The sequence below is a fragment of the Salmo salar genome, chromosome ssa11, assembly GCF_905237065.1.
Source record: "Salmo salar chromosome ssa11, Ssal_v3.1, whole genome shotgun sequence".
Taxonomy (NCBI): Eukaryota; Metazoa; Chordata; class Actinopteri; order Salmoniformes; family Salmonidae; genus Salmo; species Salmo salar.
The window spans coordinates 16798493-16818564 of NC_059452.1; the positions used below are offsets into that span (position 1 = coordinate 16798493).

A 20072-nucleotide genomic window follows, 5' to 3' on the forward strand; every position below is an offset into this window, starting at 1 on the left:
GAGAGGCTGGGGAGAGAGCCTGGGGAGAGAGGGTGGGGGTGGGGCTGGGGAGAGAGGGTTGGGCTGGGGAGAGAGGGTGGGGCTTGGGAGAGAGGCTCGGGAGAGAGGCTGGGGAGAGAGGGTGGGGCTGGGGAGAGAGGCTGGGGAGAGAGGGTGGGCTGGGGAGAGAGGGTGGGGCTGGGGAGAGAGGGTGGGGAGAGAGGCTGGGGCTTCGGAGAGAGGCTGGGGAGAGAGGGTGGGGCTGGGGAGAGAGGGTGGGGCTGGGGAGAGAGGGTGGGGCTGGGGAGAGAGGGTGGGGCTGGGGAGAGAGGCTGGGGCTGGGGAGAGAGGCTGGGGCTGGGGAGAGAGGCTTGGGAGAGAGGGTGGGGCTGGCTCTCCTCTAGACTCCTCTCACCTTCTCCTCATCAGTAGTACTGAGTAGATTGCAGCTGGACATTTTTCATGACTTTGTGGTTCTCCTAATACCCATGGTCATGGGAATATGACTATTTCACGAAAGGACACAAAACAATGTGTTATGTGTGATCTTGGTTCCCTGAGAAAAGGGAGGAAGATGTAAGCCTAACAAGTGAGAGATGGAGATGTGAGAGTTTCTCTATAAATAACGTGGTCATGCCTTTTCCCTTTCGTGACGTGGTCGTTGAACTTTACTTTTCAGAGTTGTCATGGTTGAAGAGATTAAACAGCTATCCCACTGAATTGTGGAGGCTATTATAAACACTGCTATGGGAATATACCAATACACCAACTCTGATGTGACTGAGTCTGAGGCAGCTGCCCTAGCCGTTTCCTGTGCAGTGTATTAAAATCATCAAGATATTTAGGTTGATGAGCTATTGCACCTGACGCTCTAATGCGATTCAAGCGACTGTTATCCATCTTTCAGCTGTTGCCTTGGAGGATGGGTGACATGGTCTCACTCTATGGTATCAGCATTATGGAGCATGACACTAGCTTGTCTTCAACCTTGACGGCACCTTGTCTCTGCAAGCCAGGTAGAAGGGTTAATTCACCTCACAAAGCGGAGTCCATTTTCATTTCTCTCTGCCTCTTTCGGAGGGTGCTCAAATTGTTCTTTCTGATGTTGTTTCCCTCATGAAAGAACTGGGTCACGACGATGCACACTCTGCCAGTGCCCTGTTTCTAGGGCCTAGGCTAACTCCACAGAGCCCAGGATGCAGAGAGAGCAGAGAGACAGACAGGGGCTAGTGGGGCAAAGAGAGAGATTGCAGCCCACTCCAAACAGTGTGCTGCTCTGGGATTACTGCAGCTAACTCTAAACTGTGCATCATGCTCAGATTACAAAACTCATTTCAGAAAAGAGGTGAGGGTTGGGGAGTGGGGAGTGTGTGTGTGTGTGTGTGTGTACTGTATGTGGAAAGAGAGAAAGGGGAATGGGTGCTGTTGGCTCTTCCAGCTGCAAGCACATCAAGGATTTCAGGCCAGGCATCTTGTTTGTAAAGCGGTACCCTGCTAGCTAGCTGCTGTAACGCCCGGTGAGGGGAACACCTCCCTTTCCAAATGCAGAAGCCCAGGATGAGCCCAGGATGAGCCCAGGCTCCCAGTTATCACTGGTTATTGTTCTAATCAGGCTGGCTTTGAAAAGGGAGGCACGCTCTCCTCCGGACAGCTCATTAAGATAACACACAAATGCAGCTCCCCCCGTCATCCTGCATTTATTAAAGTGGCCTTCATTTCAGCTCCTTTGTCTCACACAGGAACCTCTCCCCTTGTCAGCGCAATTGGAGCCAGATGGCAAAACAAAGCTGCTGTCTGGAGTGTTTAAAAGAGATACCTCAGACGGCAGAAGAATGAGCCGCTGAGCCCCTCTTCAGCTCACGCCCACCACCGTACGCATGCGCACCACCTCCCGCACAGGTGTGGCTTTCAAGGAAAAGAGAAAGGTGACGGGGTTGTTGAGGTGTCAGGAGAAAACAGTGGGTTGAGGTGGAGGGTCTTGGAGGTCTTCCTCCTCCAAGCCAGTACTGCACCTGTAGGTATGGGGGCCACTATGGGTTGCTCCTGCCACTGGGCTGCAGAGTTCACTTCGAAACATTCACAAGACATGCATTAGGGAAAGGAGCCATTGTCCACTCTGCCCAGAGACCTTCCTTCACCTCTCGGCTTATTAAAATCACATAGGATTAACTGTGGCGTTCACAGGGAGGCTAAATAATTCAATCACACTAAAAGAAGAGTCAAATGAATAACTTTAAAGACTAACGCTGGAGGGAGAGTCGTTCAGGCCTATACCTGGTATCCACCACGGCCTTGACTCAGAGCACAGAACTTGCTCTGCTTGCTAATTAAACAATTCAATCAGGACGCAATATTAAGTAGTATCACACAATTGTGCTGAAAAACGTGCTCACTGACCAAACATTAGTACTGCATTTAGACATTGCCCAGGATGAAGCAGAAATCCATTCCATCTAAGTTCTTTGCAATTCAATACAAAAATTGAATTAGAATGGGGTATGCATTGAGGAGTAATTAGCCTGTAAGTGTATGGTGTAAAAATGTGGTGATGGTTGTTCCAGATGTGCCTTGGCTGACCTGTCTTAGACCGCTCATCTTCCTGCAGTTCTTTGGCCTCTTCAAGCTCCTTGGCTGTGGAGAGAGAAGAGAAGCCATCAGACCATTAAACACACAGAAAGGACACAGGCACGCAATGCACTGTTCCTCTGGATTTCATAAGGCAGCAGCTCATTTAAACCTACGGTGTGCTCATGCTTCACGGCTCAGTCGGAGGCTGAGGCTGCATGTGGCACTGGACCACAGCTGCCCCCCTGGCCTGGCCCACTCACAAAGACAGTAATCACATTAAGCTACGGCCACTGGCCCTCCTCTCTGGAAACATACTGTCAACTGGGCCAGGCTAACAGAAACCACAGTGATGGGCACACACGTGCGCGTGGGCACACGGAGGTAGTAACAAACGTGCTCACGCACACACACACATACACACAAGCGCACCTACACACACGCACGCACACTCCAAAAATAGACCAGGAACAGAGGACGGCTGATTTGAATTTCCTGACACCATCCTCAGCTCCATTGTGTTAGAGAGAGAGTCTGCATTTAGTGTCAGACACTTACTGCACGCCCAGATTCAACTGATCATTGGACCAAATTAAACGTGAAAGCAACAATATTGTCTCTGAGTTTTTTTGTATCTGTGCTGCAATTTACAAGACTGACAGAGAGAGAAAATCCTTGCAAAATAACAAAAAGAATTGCGGCAGTAAAAAGGTTGGTATGTTTCATTTAAAATATATATGCTGCTTATATTAGTAGTATCCACAGTCCTTCATACATCACACTATTCCATTTCCGTTCCACATTCAAGTCTATTTTGTATTGGCATTTTGAAAACACCACACTCAGACAGTATGTGTATGCCCACAGGTTATAATTTCTCAGAGTGATTCATTCAAATCTCCAGCTTTTCAAGTGAGTTGTTTTCCCCCATTCTTCGCATGGCATACCTACCTATTTCTGGATCCCTCCTCAGAATGATTATCTGGGAGGATTTCACAGGAATCCATTTGAGAAGGTCACATATTTGAGCAGCTGTCCTCCTCTAAATTCTGGTGCCAAAGGGACATTTAGTTTAAACAAACATTCACTAGAAACCTTTACAGCATTTGTGTTTTTTGTGATGAAGACAGAGGGAATTGAATCACCGACCTCCTCTCTCTCTCTCTCTCTGTCTCTCTCTCTCTCTCTCTGTCTCTCTCTCTCTCTCTCTCTGTGTCTCTCTCTCTCTGTCTCTCTGTCTCTGTCTCTCTCTCTCTCTCTGTGTGTCTCTCTCTCTCTGTCTCTCTCTCTCTCTGTCTCTCTCTCTGTCTGTCTCTCTCTCTCTCTCTGTCTCGGTCTGTCTCTCTCTCTCTCTCTCTGTGTGTGTGTCTCTCTCTCTCTCTCTCTGTGTCTCTCTCTCTCTCTGTGTCTCTCTCTCTCTCTCTCTCTCTGTGTCTCTCTCTCTCTCTCTCTCTCTCTCTCTCTCTCTCTCTCTCTCTCTCTCTCAGTCTCCCTTTACCTCAGCACTATGACGTCACACTCTAGCTCTAAATGTTGGTTAGAAAATATGAATAATGAATGTGGAGTGTAAATGTTCTGTGAGAGACCTTGAGCCGCCTCTCCTCAGTTAACAGCCAACACTTCCTGTCCTGATGCAACAACCTCTGACACTATGGGAAGAACAGCCTCCAGGGACACTTCTACAGTACCAGGATGAACCAGGCAGCCTCTATGTCAATGTCAAAATGGTGGCTGCCATCCACAGAGTTTGAGTGAAATCTGCTCTGGCAAGGGGAAGCCATCATAAAACTCTGAGATGGATTTCAGAGTTTAGGTCCAATATAAGAAGGTTATTTAAGTGATTAGTTACATCCCATACGCATGCAGGGATAAAAAAAAGTGAGTGCAGCAGCTGGATGAAGCACCTGGAAGACAGAAGCTCACAGAAGACAGATATTCCCTGTACCCAGGGGAGTGATCTGAATCATCCATGTCCCCACGATGACCTTCATCTATCAGAGGGCCATTCGTCCCATGTCACCTCCACATAACACACTCCACATAACACACTCCACATAACACACTCCGAGGGTACGTCTGATTAAATCACACGCTAATTTAAATGTAAAAGGAGCTTCAGGAATATGGTACACTGGTCCATTTACAGAATATGTTGGACATGTATGGTATACACATTCATTAGGCAAGAAAGGACGGAAGGATGAAAGGAAGGAAGGGAGGGAGGAGGGAGGAAGGGAGGAAGGAAGGAAGGAAGGAAGGAAGGAAGGAAGGAAGGAAGGAAGGAAGGAAGGAAGGAAGGAAGGAAGGAAGGAAGGAAGGAAGGAAGGAAGGAAGGAAAGAAAAAGGGAAGCAAGGAAAAAAGGAAGTAAGGAAGAAAGATGTGTACTGCAACAAATACTAGTATAAATTGAGCTTTCATCTCCCAGACTCCAATCCCACTTGCTGCTCTGCCCGGTTAGGATACACATCCACTGCTCCATATACATTATGACAGGGAAGAAAAATGGCTTACTCTGTTTTGGACTAGTTTTGACCCTCTACCCTCACTACCCAGAGTTTCAGAGGAGAGCGTCAACTTCAATCTGGCCAAACCTTAAGAACACCATTAAAAGATAAGACAGCCTCAATTAGGTTGCACTTTCCTGCTTCCTGCAGTTCCAACAGCTGTGAATGTGCACTTCAACACATCTCCACATCTGTATTCATACGGTATCAATTTATCTGGGTGTGCGAGTCTGCGTGCTACTCGGCAAACAGGGATCATAAAGAACTTGGAAACATTCACAGACAGGGAACAGAATGAGTCTTAACCTCTCATTTAGCTGAGTGGTGCACCGCCAGTTAATCAACCCTCTCTCTCCACTACTACTGGAGGAGCAGCCTGCTCCTCCTGGTTACTGGAGAACAGGTCTGAGACCCCACAAGACCTTTTGCTCATGGTATAGAATCAGTGTTTCCCCTAGGATTCTTTTCAGCAGCAGCGGGCCGAAAAATAAATATATTATACTTTTATTTGCATGTTTTATATTTTGCAGTATATATGAAATGAATATAAGGGAAACACTGGGAATGTATTATAATACTCTCTCCCTCTCTCTTTCCGTTTCATTTTGATTTCATATGTTCCATCGAGCTATAATTATTCTTGCCTGTGCGTGTGTGTCAGTTCCAGATATATTTTTAAACCCCAGGGACCAGTGCAGACACTGGCTGACCTTTATTTAAATGTCTCCTCCACTCGGAGCACATCTCATTACAGCCAGGCCACCGGCTCCCCACCATACATCTCAGCTCAAAACTTTAGTTCTCTCAGTCACTCCCTACTCTGCTTGCAAGCCGTCCACAGCTATTCAGTAGTGCTAATTATCAGACTCTTCTAAATGAACTTCCTGCAGACAGACGGGGTCACAGCATCTCTCCACAGCAGCAGATAATCATATATACATACAAACACTGTCTGGGTGTTAAGATTTTTAACCAGCTGTCCAAGACACTGGCACCTCATGTTAACATGTCATCACTGGTAACCACCACTCTCCTCCCGCTGTCATCCCTGGTAACCACCACTCTCCGCCCCCTGTCATCCCTGGTAACCACCACTCTCCTCCCGCTGTCATCCCTGGTAACCACCACTCTCCTCCCGCTGTCATCCCTGGTAACCACCACGCTCCTCCCGCTGTCATCTCTGGTAACCACCACTCTCCTCCCGCTGTCATCCCTGGTAACCACCACTCTCCTCCCGCTGTCATCACTGGTAACTACCACTCTCCTCCCGCTGTCATCCCTGGTAACCACCACTCTCCTCCCGCTGTCATCCCTGGCAACCACCACTCTCCTCCCGCTGTCATCCCTGGTAACCACCACTCTCCGCCCCCTGTCATCTCTGGTAACCACCACTCTCCTCCCGCTGTCATCCCTGGTAACCACCACTCTCCTCCCGCTGTCATCACTGGTAACTACCACTCTCCTCCCGCTGTCATCCCTGGTAACCACCACTCTCCTCCCGCTGTCATCCCTGGCAACCACCACTCTCCTCCCGCTGTCATCCCTGGTAACCACCACTCTCCTCCCGCTGTCATCACTGGTGACAACCACTCTCCTCCCGCTGTCATCTCTGGTAACCACCACTCTCCTCCCGCTGTCATCCCTGGTAACCACCACCGTCCTCCCACTGTCATCAATGGTAACCACCACTCTCCTCCCGCTGTCATCTCTGGTAACCACCACGCTCCTCCCGCTGTCATCACTGGTAACCACCACGCTCCTCCCGCTGTCATCTCTGGTAACCACCACTCTCCTCCCGCTGTCATCTCTGGTAACCACCACTCTCCTCCCGCAGTCATCCCTGGTAACCACCACGCTCCTCCCGCTGTCATCAATGGTAACCACCACTCTCCTCCCGCTGTCATCTCTGGTAACCACCACTCTCCTCCCGCAGTCATCCCTGGTAACCACCACTGTCATCCCACTGTCATCAATGGTAACCACCACTCTCCTCCCGCTGTCATCTCTGGTAACCACCACGCTCCTCCCGCTGTCATCACTGGTAACCACCACGCTCCTCCCGCTGTCATCTCTGGTAACCACCACTCTCCTCCCGCTGTCATCACTGGTAACCACCACGCTCCTCCCGCTGTCATCACTGGTAACCACCACTCTCCTCCCGCTGTCATCTCTGGTAACCACCACTCTCCTCCCGCAGTCATCCCTGGTAACCACCACGCTCCTCCCGCTGTCATCTCTGGTAACCACCACTCTCCTCCCGCTGTCATCTCTGGTAACCACCACTCTCCTCCCGCTGTCATCACTGGTAACCACCACTCTCCTCCCGCTGTCATCACTGGTAACCACCACGCTCCTCCCGCTGTCATCTCTGGTAACCACCACTCTCCTCCCACTGTCATCACTGGTAACCACCACGCTCCTCCCGCTGTCATCACCGGTAACCACCACGCTCCTCCCGCTGTCATCTCTGGTAACCACCACTCTCCTCCCGCTGTCATCCCTGGTAACCACCACCCTCCTCCCGCTGTCATCACTGGTAACTACCACTCTCCTCCCGCTGTCATCTCTGGTAACCACCACGCTCCTCCCGCAGTCATCACTGCTAACCACCACTCTCCTCCCGCTGTCATCACCGGTAACCACCACGCTCCTCCCGCTGTCATCTCTGGTAACCACCACTCTCCTCCCGCTGTCATCACCGGTAACCACCACGCTCCTCCCGCTGTCATCCCTGGTAACCACCACCCTCCTCCCGCTGTCATCACTGGTAACTACCACTCTCCTCCCGCTGTCATCTCTGGTAACCACCACGCTCCACCCGCAGTCATCCCTGGTAACCACCACCCTCCTCCCGCTGTCATCCCTGGTAACCACCACCCTCCTCCCACTGTCATCACTGGTAACCACCACTCTCCTCCCCCTGTCATCTCTGGTAACCACCACTCTCCTCCCGCAGTCATCCCTGGTAACCACCACTCTCCTCCCGCTCTCATCCCTGGTAACCACGACTCTCCTCCCACTGTCATCCCTGGTAGCCACCACTCTCCTCCCGCTGTCATCCCTGGTAACCACCACCCTCCTCCTGCTGTCATCCCTGGCAACCATCACTCTCCTCCCGCTGTGTCTTCCACAAAATCTGGGCTCCAGTTTCACTATTATACAGATCATCTGCAGGCCTACTCTGAGGGTTTGGGAAAATCATTGGGACAGCCATTTTGCATTTGAACTAGTGTCCTCAGAAGGGTCTGAAAGCACCACGGGTTGTGTACATTATTCACCTCAATCAATTCCTCACACAATAGAACAATAAAAAACACACCTCTATAATAATCTCTATTGTAATGTCCAGCAGTATTATATCATCAATGTTTCTCTCTCACTTTCATCACTTTTGGCTCTAATAATGTTTTCTCTAATCTTTATACTGTTATGCTTATGCAAAGACGAAAGAAAGCACCCAATCACACCCTTCTTTAACCTTGGAAGATTCATGTGGGATTTTGGGAGTTGTTTCTTAAGAGGCGCCCAACTATCTCCATTGAAATGGGTGTTCAAGTGTAGTCTCTGCATGTGTTTATGGAACGGCTCAGTGTGTTCCTGTGAAAAGTGTTGTTCAGAAAGACAACAGAGCTGTTCGTGCTGTTGAGACAGACTGCAGAGTTGAGTGGACCTGCATTATCCTCCTCACAGTTGTTCAGACAGACAGACAGACAGACAGACAGACAGACAGACAGACAGACAGACAGACAGACAGACAGACAGACAGGTACCTGCTCTGTCCTCCTCACAGCTCTCCTTGATCTTCCTACGGCAGACTGCAGCCAGGGCGATGAGCAGACCCAGCAGACACACAGCCAGGCCCACCGTCACCCACAGAGCCACCGGGGGAAACACCATGTTCTGACCTGGGAGAGGGGGAGAGAGAGATTGAGAAAGGGGGAGGGAGGAAGATAGAGAAAGGGAGACAGATACAGTTAGTAGAGAGGAGGGCACTCAACATGGTCATCACCATGACTACCCCATCATCACCACTGCTATGGCTGCCTATTACCATTCCCATAACCATCACCATCATTTCACCATCATACAGTTGATGTCAGAAGATTACATGCACTTAGGTTGGAGTCAATAAAACTCGTTTTTCAACCACTCCACAAATTTCTTGTTAACAAACTATAGTTTTGGCAAGTCGGTTAGGACATCTACTTGGTGCATGACACAAGTCATATTTCCAACAATTGGTTACAGACAGATTATTTCACTTATAATTCACTGTATCACAATTCCAGTGGGTCAGAAGTTTACATACACTAAGTTGACTGTGCCTTTAATTAAACAGCAAGGAAAATCCAGAAAATTATGTCATGGCTTTCAAAGCTTTTGATAGGCTAATTGACATCATTTGAGTCCATTGGTGGTGTACCTGTGGATGTATTTCAAGGCCTACCTTCAAACTCAGTGCCTCTTTGCTTGACATCATGGGAAAATCAAAAGAAATCAGCCAAGACCACGTTCATCTGTACAAACAATAGTACACAAGTATAAACACCATGGGACCACGCAGCCGTGATACCGCTCAGGAAGGAGACAAGTTCTGTCTCCTAGAGATGAACGTACTTTGGTGCGAAAAGTGCAAATCAATCCCAGAACAACAGCAAAGGACCTTATGAAGATGCTGGAGGAAACAGGTACAAAAGTATCTATATCCACAGTAAAATGAGTCCTATATCGACATAACCTGAAAGGCCGCTCAGCAAGGAAGAAGCCACTGCTCCAAAACCGCCATAAAAAAGCCAAACTACGGTTTGCAACTGCACATGGGGACAAAGTTGTACTTTTTGGAGAAATGTCCTCTGGTCTGTTGAAACAAACATAGAACTGTTTGGCCATAATGACCATCGTTATGTTTGGAGGAGAAAGGGGGAGGCTTGCAAGCCGAAGAACACCATCCCAACCGTGAAGCACGGGGGTGGCAGCATCATGTTGGGGGGGGGTGCTTTGCTGCAGGAGGGACTGGTGCACTTCACAAAATAGATGGCATCATAAGGCTGGAAAATGATGTGGATATATTAAAGCAACATCTCAAGACATCAGTCAAGAAGTTAAAGCTTGGTCGCAAATAGGTCTCCAAATGGACAATGATCCCAAGCATACTTCCAAAGTTGTGGCAAAATGGCTTAAGGATAGCAAAGTCAAGGTATTGGAGTGGCCATCACAAAGCCCACACCTCAATTCTATAGAACATTTGTGGGTAGAACTGAAGCATGTGCGAGCAAGGAGGCCTTCAAACCTGACTCAGATACACCAGCTCTGTCAGGAGGAATGGGCCAAAATTCCCCCAACTTATTGTGGGAAGCTTGTGGAAGGCTACTCGAAACGTTTGACCCAAGTTAAACAATTTAATGGCAATGCTACCAAATACTAATTAAGTGTATGTAAACTTCTGACCCACTGGGAATGTGATTAAAGAAATAAAAGCTGAAAGAAATAATTCTCTCTACTATTATTCTGACATTTTACATTCTTAAAAATAAAGTGGTGATCCTAACTGACCTAAAACAGGGCATTTTTACTCGGATTAAATGTCAGGAATTGTGAAAAACTGAGTTTAAATGTATTTGGCTAAGGTGTATGTAAACTTCCGACTTCAACTGTATGTGCCCTAACCACATCATTATTGTCACCATATTACAGAATATCATCACCATCATCATCACCCTCCTTATATCATGCTTGTATCATCTGGATATTAAGGAACATTTTCTTTATTTGAAATGAACAAGATGTGGTGATTCATCGAGATCCATTTAACAAACACTTGAGTGTTAAAAACATGGCCAGATGGAAGAAATATCTCAGCAGTTGGAGTACTTTGTGTTGTCTTTTTCTACCCAACAGCCTTGGCACTGCAAAAGAGGATGTGGGCACTAGGTATCCTCATGCCTTCTGCTGCATTCACTATCTGTCATCTGGAGTAATGATGCCCAATGACATCACTCGGTTTTATCCTATTAATCAGAAATAGAAATAAAATATGATGTTGTATTTGTGTAATTCTGAAGTTACACTGCCAACGTAAAAAAACAAAACAGAGGCGGAGCATTCTTCTGACGGCTGTGAGGATGACTGTCTATCAGACAGCTTAGCACACAATTCACTCTAGAGAGACAATGAAATATCAAAGTGAGAGACGGCTTCTTGACAAGATAAAACCAACAAAAATCTGGTCAGCAAGACAAAGATACTGCAGACGTCCCCAAATTTCCCCAGGGCATTCCAATGTAACAGAATAAAGTAGAGAAGGAAAAACAGCTTGAGACACTAAATAGCTTGAAGGCTGGCTATAATACAAACTGGCCTCCTTCAGAGAACCCACTCTGGGAAGATAATTGTAAAAAGTCTCGAAATTGACTAGCGTTGGGATGGAGAAATGACCAAGCATCTGTAAGGACTTGGCACAGGACAAACGGAGAGGACAGAGAGACACTATTGCACAGCCAAGATGGAGGTCAATAGGAAGCCTCTTTCCTATTGAGAGAGAGAGAGAGAGAGAGAGGGGACTGCTGTCCATTGCAGTGGATGAGGAGGGCCAGGAATGTGTCATAATGGTAGATGAGACAGGATGCAGAGAAATGGAGAGCTCTAAGGGGGGGGAAGTTGGGGTGGCATTCTCTGAGTAAGACAGAAAAGGTTAATTTCACTGAATTCCACCTCCTATCTGTTTGTTTACCTTTTATTTGGCCAAGTAAGTTGAGTGTTTGAATCAAAACATGTTTTGACAGTATGTGGCCATGTGAGCCTTCATTCGTATGTGATTGTTGGAACACATTATGGGAAGCAAGATTATGCTTAACCACGTAATCCTATTTATGATTAACCACATTACATGGCTATTGTATGATATGCCATAAAGAATCATACACTATATATATTTTGGCATATATTTAGGAGGGCTTATGATGCAATCCTGGTGCTATATTCAATCAAAAACAATTGGTTTTCAGAGGGACTGATAATGTTTAACATAAGGGTGTTTGGGCGGACCATAATCATCATTGAAATGTGACAGATGTGGATGTGCTGGATGTGTTACTACAGATTGGCTTCTAATAAACTCTGTTCCAGCCCAAACCGATATCAACAGCAACTTGTCATATAGAGAAAGGAGAAAACCTAGATAGTCCATCTTGTCATTTTGACAAAGCAGTATATAGTTCCTTGGGCCAACCATGACTGATGGGCTCCACTGTCTCTCTATAGAGCTCTTTGCTCTGTGCTATTTAAAGGATGACCACTGTAACCGTGTTAATACCAAATGCAAAGGCCAAATTACAGATGAATGTTAGGTAGTACCGTGCTCTGCTCGCTGTACGCTCTGATTCGTGCATGAAGTGTCCACATAGAGCTATAATAAGACAGAGAAGTAATGAATGTGTCTGGCACTTTGAAGCAGAGCAGAGCTGTGCTCTCAGCTTCTCCCTCTCTCTCACCCCTCCCTCCATTTTCTCAATCCCTAAGGGCAGGCTGATCAAGACAAATGTCGTAGTCGGCTATCATTTCAGCGCTGGGGCCCCAAAGGGCTGCAGGATCATATTTTTCTTTTTCTCTTGTTTGATGATGTGATTTTGTTTTCTTCAGAAAGAGATTTGTCTCTAATGGCTCTGTTTACCTATCGTCTCTTTCCCCTCCACCCATTCCTTCTCTACTGGGGTGAGGATGGAGTGTTTTGGGCTGCCTGTCACATCATTGAAAGTCGGGAGACTGCAGAGCTGCAGTAATGGGGCCACAGAGGTGCAACTTCTGGGCTCTGCACTGAACTCAACACATACAGTTTATAGAAGCAAAACACAGGTCTATTGATGTAAACATCACTTTACAGTAATTACAGTGAGATAAGACTTGGAGGTTGGACTGGACTACAGCCCTTAAATATTATCAGGCAGGTCGACTTGAGTGTAGGTGTCGAAAGGAAGCGAAATAAAAAGGTAAAAATATATTTTTTTATGAGAGTGAATGGTAGTATGATTAAACACCACCTAGATATGGACTCTTACTCTTACCAAAAAATACATTTAACTCCCCATTCATTCTATAAGACACATAGGGGGCCTCACGCAGGCCAAGCTGTAGGTAAAATCCCAGATTGGCATTCATTTTCCTGGAGCCAGAGTGTTTTAAGTTCAGCCAGTGCCTACAGTGGAATAAAGTGCTCAGTCCTGGCCTGTCGTATCAGATTGTCTCAGTTCTACATCGTCATGACAGACGAAGGATCAAAGCTGCTTTCTCTATCTGCGGGTGTCAGCTGAGTTTTACATTTACACAGGACAAAAAAACACCTCCTTAACTGGGACCGAAGGAGAATAATGTCCCCTGACAGACAGACAGACAGACAGACAGACAGACAGACAGACAGACAGACAGACAGAGAGAGAGAGACAGAGCGACACCCCACCACAGGCTAACAGGAGCCCCAGGGCTCATTCCAGGCAGGCAGGCTGGGGAATGAGGAGGAGCATAGAGGGGGTCAATAAGCTGCCTCTTTCATTGTGAGGCTAAACCAAAGGCCTGGCAGCCCTGGCCTTCAGAGCTGCTCAGGGCTGGTGTGATGTGAGAGGATCAGGGGACAGATGGTGGTTCAGTGGGGATGACAGGGAGGCAGGGTGGACTGGAGGATAGCCCTAGGGTGGAGGGACACTGAGGCCCAACCCTGCTGGAGGGTCTTGTATCCCCCATGGCCCAGAAGAAGAAGTCAAGGCCACACTGCAGAGAGGAAGAACAGGCATGAGAGAATGGACAGAGAGAGAGAGAGAGAGAGAGAGAGAGAGAGAGAGAGAGAGAGAGAGAGAGAGAGAGAGAGAGAGAGAGAGAGAGAGAGAGAGAGAGAGAGAAGACCCGTCTGTGCGTTTGGACTGAAAATAAAGAAAGACCGACAGAAAGACAGAAAGAGAGACAGAGAGTGAGTGGCGAGAGAGAGAGCACGCGAGAGCGAGAAACGAGAAAGAGAGAGGTCCACAGGACTGTTAAAAAGCATTCTGCATCTCTGCAATGATGAGTGATGAGTCAGTTAAAGGGGCAGGAGAAATTCATTGTGTGATTACACAGTATAACACAAGAGACAACGAAGCCGAGATGAACGCACGTAAAACCCATTGGGACAATAGCAGCCAGTCGACCTAAATCACATTCACAACCCAGTCTGCTGTGTTCACACCTCGCTGGGAACAACAGCTCTGCAATCACCAATCAACAATCAATCAATCAACAATAAGCTGCCTGGTGATTTAAAGCTTTATTTCCTTCCCTTCATTTAGCAGTTGTGAGATCTGGGAGGACTGTGATAGGCTGGCAGTCATAATAACAACAGTGAAGGAAACAAGAAGCCAGAGCAGTGTCCGAGGTCAAGGCTCGGCCAGACTAGAAGACAGACAGAGAGAAGACATGATTTCCTTTTTTCTATTTGGGGGAATAATTGAATTTAATGGCCGACTTTGTGTTTGTTTCAGACTCACACCCATTGTCACACTTCATCACGGTCAGAGAAGGTGATCAAAACCTTGCCTCCGCCTACAGCATGAAAGGGCTAGCTGCTAGAGGTAGCGCTGCCTCTCTGCCGTCTGTCCTCTGACTGTCCCCGGGTGCATATCTCACAGAAAGGGAGGACAAGGAGGAGCTCACCTCACCGGGAGAGGAAAAACTTGGCAAACTGAGATGGATGAGCACAGCTTTTTGTCCTGTCAGCAGCTTTGCACTGAGCATTCTCCCCCATTTCTTGCATTTGAATGAATTGCTTTTCGGCTAGATACCACAGAGCTGTCTTATTGGCATGCAGGGAGGGTATAACCGCCTCTCTAGGACAACCCAGCTCACATTTACTTACACAATTTGTTTGACATTATTGCCCTGATTTGATGCCGTGGTCTTGAGGAAAACACAAAAATATTATGTGCACGTGGGTGCATTTAAGACAGAATAGTGACTCTGCAGTTATTGGAAGAAAGTTTTCTAACCACACTTTTTTTCACAGAGGAACCCATAAAAGCCAGCTGGAGGTGGTGGGCGGTGTTTCGTGTGTGTGTGTGTGTGTGTGTGTGCACATGTGTATGTGTATGCCTCTGTGCATGTGTGTGTGTTGTTTGTTGTGGGTGTGTGTGACTGGGCTGGGATAGAAATAAGGCCTGCATGCAGTACCATTAGCCCACTCTCAAACTCTAAGCTGTCTTTCATGCACATCAGGAAGTAGCTTGTGACCTTTCTCCTGGGATGGATGCTTGGCTCTAGGTTCCCTGCCTTTACTTCACCATTTAGCACAACGCTGCTGAGAGTTTAGAATAGTGAGTTGCAGTGGGAGGTCACCTGCTCGCCTCAATGAGTTTGACTACTGATGTGATCGATCCAGAAGTGAATACCAGTCCAGTGGTTCCTCCGACCAACCCCGCAGCCTTGCACCTCAATGGTCATGTTCCCTTGAGACAGCCTGGATTGAACATGGAATGGCCGGGTTAGGGGAACAATTGTCTGGTATTGGCTGTACTGAGCTGGACCTAGTCTCCAAGCGTAGGCAAGTCACACATATTGAGACATCGTCCCTATGGGCCTCTAGATTAACTTCTCACTAAGACACTAGTGTCTCACCCTGCATAAAGACTAACCTACAGACAGAGACAGAGCACTCACAATAATAAAAATGTACTTTCATCTCCCATCCGTTTCACTATAATTCAATACAATCTTTTAAAAAATCCCTCCAGATAAATATCCAAAATGTCTGACTGTGCTATAAAAAAATTGCTTACAAATATAAAAAATAGGGCCATAAAGAAATTCCCAATCTTATCTAGTGTCTAGTGAAAACAAACTGTCGGCATCAGAGGTTTTGGTTTTAATACTCTCACAGCTAGGAATAGTTTTCAGTGTAACACATCCATATAAATACTGGTTTGGCCGTGCATTTAAACAGTGTGTGGGGAATCTAATCCTCAGGTAAATTCACTGGGGTGATTTCAAATGTCATTCCAGCAAGGTTAACACGATTTTCTCATCCTTAGTTTACAGTGTACCAGAATCAGACTGTATACCCAGTATGACGGCTAATTAAGCATGTTAGCATCCTAAGCATGTTTCAGACTGAGGGAGGGAGTGAATGTGTGGCGGTGGAGTTGATCAAAATCAAATCAAATGTATTTGTCACATACACATGGTTAGCAGATGTTATTGCGAGTGTAGCGAAATGCTTGTGCTTCTAGTTCTGACCATGCAGTAATATCTAACAAGTAATCTACCAATTCCACAACAACTACCTTGTACACACAAGTGTAAAGGAATGAATACGAATATGTACATAAAAATATATAAATGAGTGATGGCCGAACGGCATAGGCAAGATGTAATAGATGGTATAGAGTACAGTATATACATATGAGATGAGTATTGTAGGGTATGAAAACATATAAAGCAGCATTGTTTAAGGTGGCTAGTGATACATTACATCAGGATGGCAAGATGCAGTAGATGGTATAGAGTACAGTATATACATATGAGATGAGTAATGTAGGTTATGAAAACATTATGTAAAGTGGCATTGTTTAAAGTGGCTAGTGATACCTCTAATTACATCAAGATGGAAAGATGCAGTAGATGGTATGGCGTACAGTATATACATATGAGGTGAATAATGTAGGTTATGTAAACATTATCTAATATAAATAATATAAAGTGGCAAGTGATAAATTGATTACATCAATTTTCCCATTATTAAAGTGACTTGAGTTGAGTCAGTATGTTGGCAGCAGCCACTCAATGTTAGTGGTAGCTGTTTAACAGTCTGATGGCCTTGAGATAGAAGCTGTTTTTCAGTCTCTCGGTTCCAGCTTTGATGCACCTGTACTGACCTCGCCTTCTGGATGGTAGCGGGGTGAACAGGCAGTGGCTCGGGTGGTTGTTGTCCTTGATGATCTTTTTGGCCTTCCTGTGACATCAGGTGGTGTAGGTGTCCTGGAGGGCAGGTAGTTTGCCCCCGGTGATGCGTTGTGCAGACCTCACTACCCTCTGGAGAGCCTTCCGGTTATGGGCGGAGCAACTACCGTACCAGACGGTGATACAGCCCGACAGGATGCTCTCGATTGTGTATCTGTAAAAGTTTGTGAGTGTTTTTGGTGACAACCCGAATTTCTTCAGCCTCCTGAGGTTGAAGAGGCGTTGCTGCGCCTTCTTCACCACACTGTCTGTGTGGGTGGACCATTTCAGTTTGTCCGTGATGTGTACGCCGAGGAACTTAAAACTCTCCACCCTCTCCACTACTGTCCCGTCAATGTAGATAGGGGGCTGCTCCCTCTGCTGTTTCCTGAAGTCCACGATCATCTCCTTTGTTTTGTTGACATTGAGTGTGAGGTTATTTTCCTGACACCACACTCCGAGGGCCCTCACCTCCTCCCTGTAGGCCGTCTCGTCGTTGTTGGTAATCAAGCCTACCACTGTAGTGTCGTCTGCAAACTTGATGATTGAGTTGGATGCGTGCATGGCCACATTCACTAGCCTAGTATGAGAAGAACTGGAACCACAGTGTCTCGTCCAGTCATACCCCTGCTGGCCCGTCTATCCCCCACCTCGACCAGCCCTCCTCAGCTCCTCGCTGCGTGTCAGCTCTGCCGAGACCTCCATTAAAAACTGCTCTGACGTCTCCTGTAGCTGACAGAGACTCCATCACTTCAGCATGCCCTCCTCTCAGGAGTAACTGGCATTAAGATGTCGGAAGAGGCAGAGTGGACTATCGATTTCTCACCACATCCATTTCGTTCCTCCTTCGGCCGTAACAGCTGAGGCAAACTTTAGGTTGCAATAATCAGTTTAACAAGTCTTGTTCTCTAAATTTTTAATTAGTTTTCAAACAAGGGTCTGACTACAAGAGGGCAGAAGATGTGTAGGAGGGAATCGCTAGTGACAGCTATCAGCATCTCTGCCGACAATCTGCCGGGCTGATCGTGTCTGATATGAGTGGATAGGCTGAGAGCAAATAGACAAGGCCGCACTGCAGAGAGGAAGAGCAGGCAGGAGAGAGAGAGGGAGACCATTTGAATGGCTACTGTCAAGTACAGCCCTAATCCTAACTCTATAGCCTCAATGTTTTACGGGAATAAACACTACCAACAGCCCCTCTGATTGGCTCTTGGGCATGCGAGTTCTTTACCAGGATCTATTTGAAGGTGTGAGAGTTAACACGCGACAGAGGTGACACCCCAGAGAATATCATCATCATCACAGACTCCACTATCTGATATAGTATAGCATGAAAGGTTGATGTGTTTACCCCCCCGCCACTCAGCAATATAAACATTTGTAGACACCCACAACATTAAAGATCTTCTTGCATCCATCCTAAACCCTCAGTTGAGTGAGTTTGTTCTTTAGTATGCCTTCTCCTCTGTGCAGTATCACTAGGAGAATATATAATGACAGAATTTCTTAAAAAGACATGCCTCTGTATATCTTTGCCTAAGGCTCTCATTATAAAACAACATTTCTCATTTTGCTCTGCTGCAGTCTTTGGTGGTTACTGAAGAGATGAATATTCTCAGAGCACTCAGGAGCAGCTGGCTACGACCCTGCCACTGCCTCTGTATCAGGTCAGCTCTGTCTCCACCAACCACACAGCTGCACATCTCTAGGAGACTGCTACATATTCTCACATTCACAATAAAAATAGTCTTAATAAGAATGATTTAAACGCAAACATAGTGGGGCAATCAGTTGTTTCTTGTTTCCATAGAAATGCAAAGCAATGCTTTGGAGTAAAACATGCTAATTGGTGACTTCTTCTACTGCATGAGTAATTTCCTGGTCTTAAGTACAGATTTTTGGGTGGGTGGTGATAATATGGATGTTTTCCTAACATAATGTAGCTGACAGGGACATAAGGTCCAAATAAGGTAGATAACAGAAGCCCCAGTTTGTCAAATTTACTTAAATTCAATTTGTATGTGTGTATGAGAGAGAGAGAGAGAGAGAGAGAGAGAGAGAGAGAGAGAGAGAGAGAGAGAGACTTTAACTGCTTGGCAATTGCCATGCAGTTTGGCTGTGGATGTGACTTACTGGAGCCTCCTCTCCACTCAGATGGCAGAGTAAGGTGGAGGAGGTCTGTAACCTCCACTTCCACTCAGAGCATTACTACACTCACTTCTCCTTCACCCGACCTTCACTTAAAGAGCATGATGCTCCAGGCTGCTGCATTAGAAGAGACCACAGTATGGATACCAACGTCAAGCTAAATGTATTTTAACACTCTCCAACATTTTAACTTTAAGACCGTATGCCATGAGACTGCCCTGGATTTAAGGGCTCGGACACACCAATAACGTTTGCACTTCTAATTTACGAACCGAGAGCGCGCCGATTTTACATGTAGAATCATGCAAAAATGTTGTCAGCTAGCCGTCCACCAGCGGGTGGTCTATAAAACACAGCGTGCTGAACGATTGGCAGACGAACACCAGATCAACATATGGTGCGATGTGTGCGAGCCTTAATGAGGCCTTTTTCTCTGTCATACTGAACAAGAACCAATACTTTAATGCAAGAACAGACATTAGAAGCATACGGCAATATGGCAAATATATGGCAATGTGAAATCTGCTCAACACAAAATCCCATTGACCATTATATTATGACCATGATGGTGAATTCTTGATTACTTCATGGTGATAAGTACGCAATAAAAGAAAGTATTGCAGGGCCATAACAGCCAATCATATTGCTGAGGCTTACAATGTGAGGGCAAATCTTAAATAGTGTGCTCCTGCTATTAAAAAAATCTGTTTTTCAGCAACTTTACCACAGTGTCTGATCATTAGGCTACTGTATGGCTTCTGGGAATCAGGGCCCCAGGCCTTTGAAACCACTGGGAGGTGATTTTTTTTGTTCTCTCTCTCTCTCTCTCTCTCTCTCTCTCTCTCTCTCTCTCTCTACTTCTCTAAATAGAAATTAACTGTCTCTTATGCGATGTTCCATCTTAAACACACGCCCTCCAAATC

At 46.6% G+C, this 20072-nt stretch overlaps 1 protein-coding gene across 3 annotated transcripts in view; it reads right to left on the reverse strand.

The window, feature by feature from the left end:
* The window catches only part of LOC106562141 (CD276 antigen), a 79197-nt gene that overhangs the window by 19255 nt on the left and 39870 nt on the right, over positions 1-20072 (reverse strand). For 2 of the 3 annotated variants that reach the window (XM_014126786.1, XM_045689097.1), the window contains exons 5-6: positions 8820-8954; positions 2557-2610 (exon numbers count right to left, since the gene is read on the reverse strand). In XM_014126786.1, coding sequence (XP_013982261.1) covers positions 2557-2610; positions 8820-8954 — 189 coding nt within the window. The remainder of the gene's footprint in view (positions 1-2556; positions 2611-8819; positions 8955-20072) is intronic. The other variant, XM_014126787.1, reaches the window with a different exon arrangement.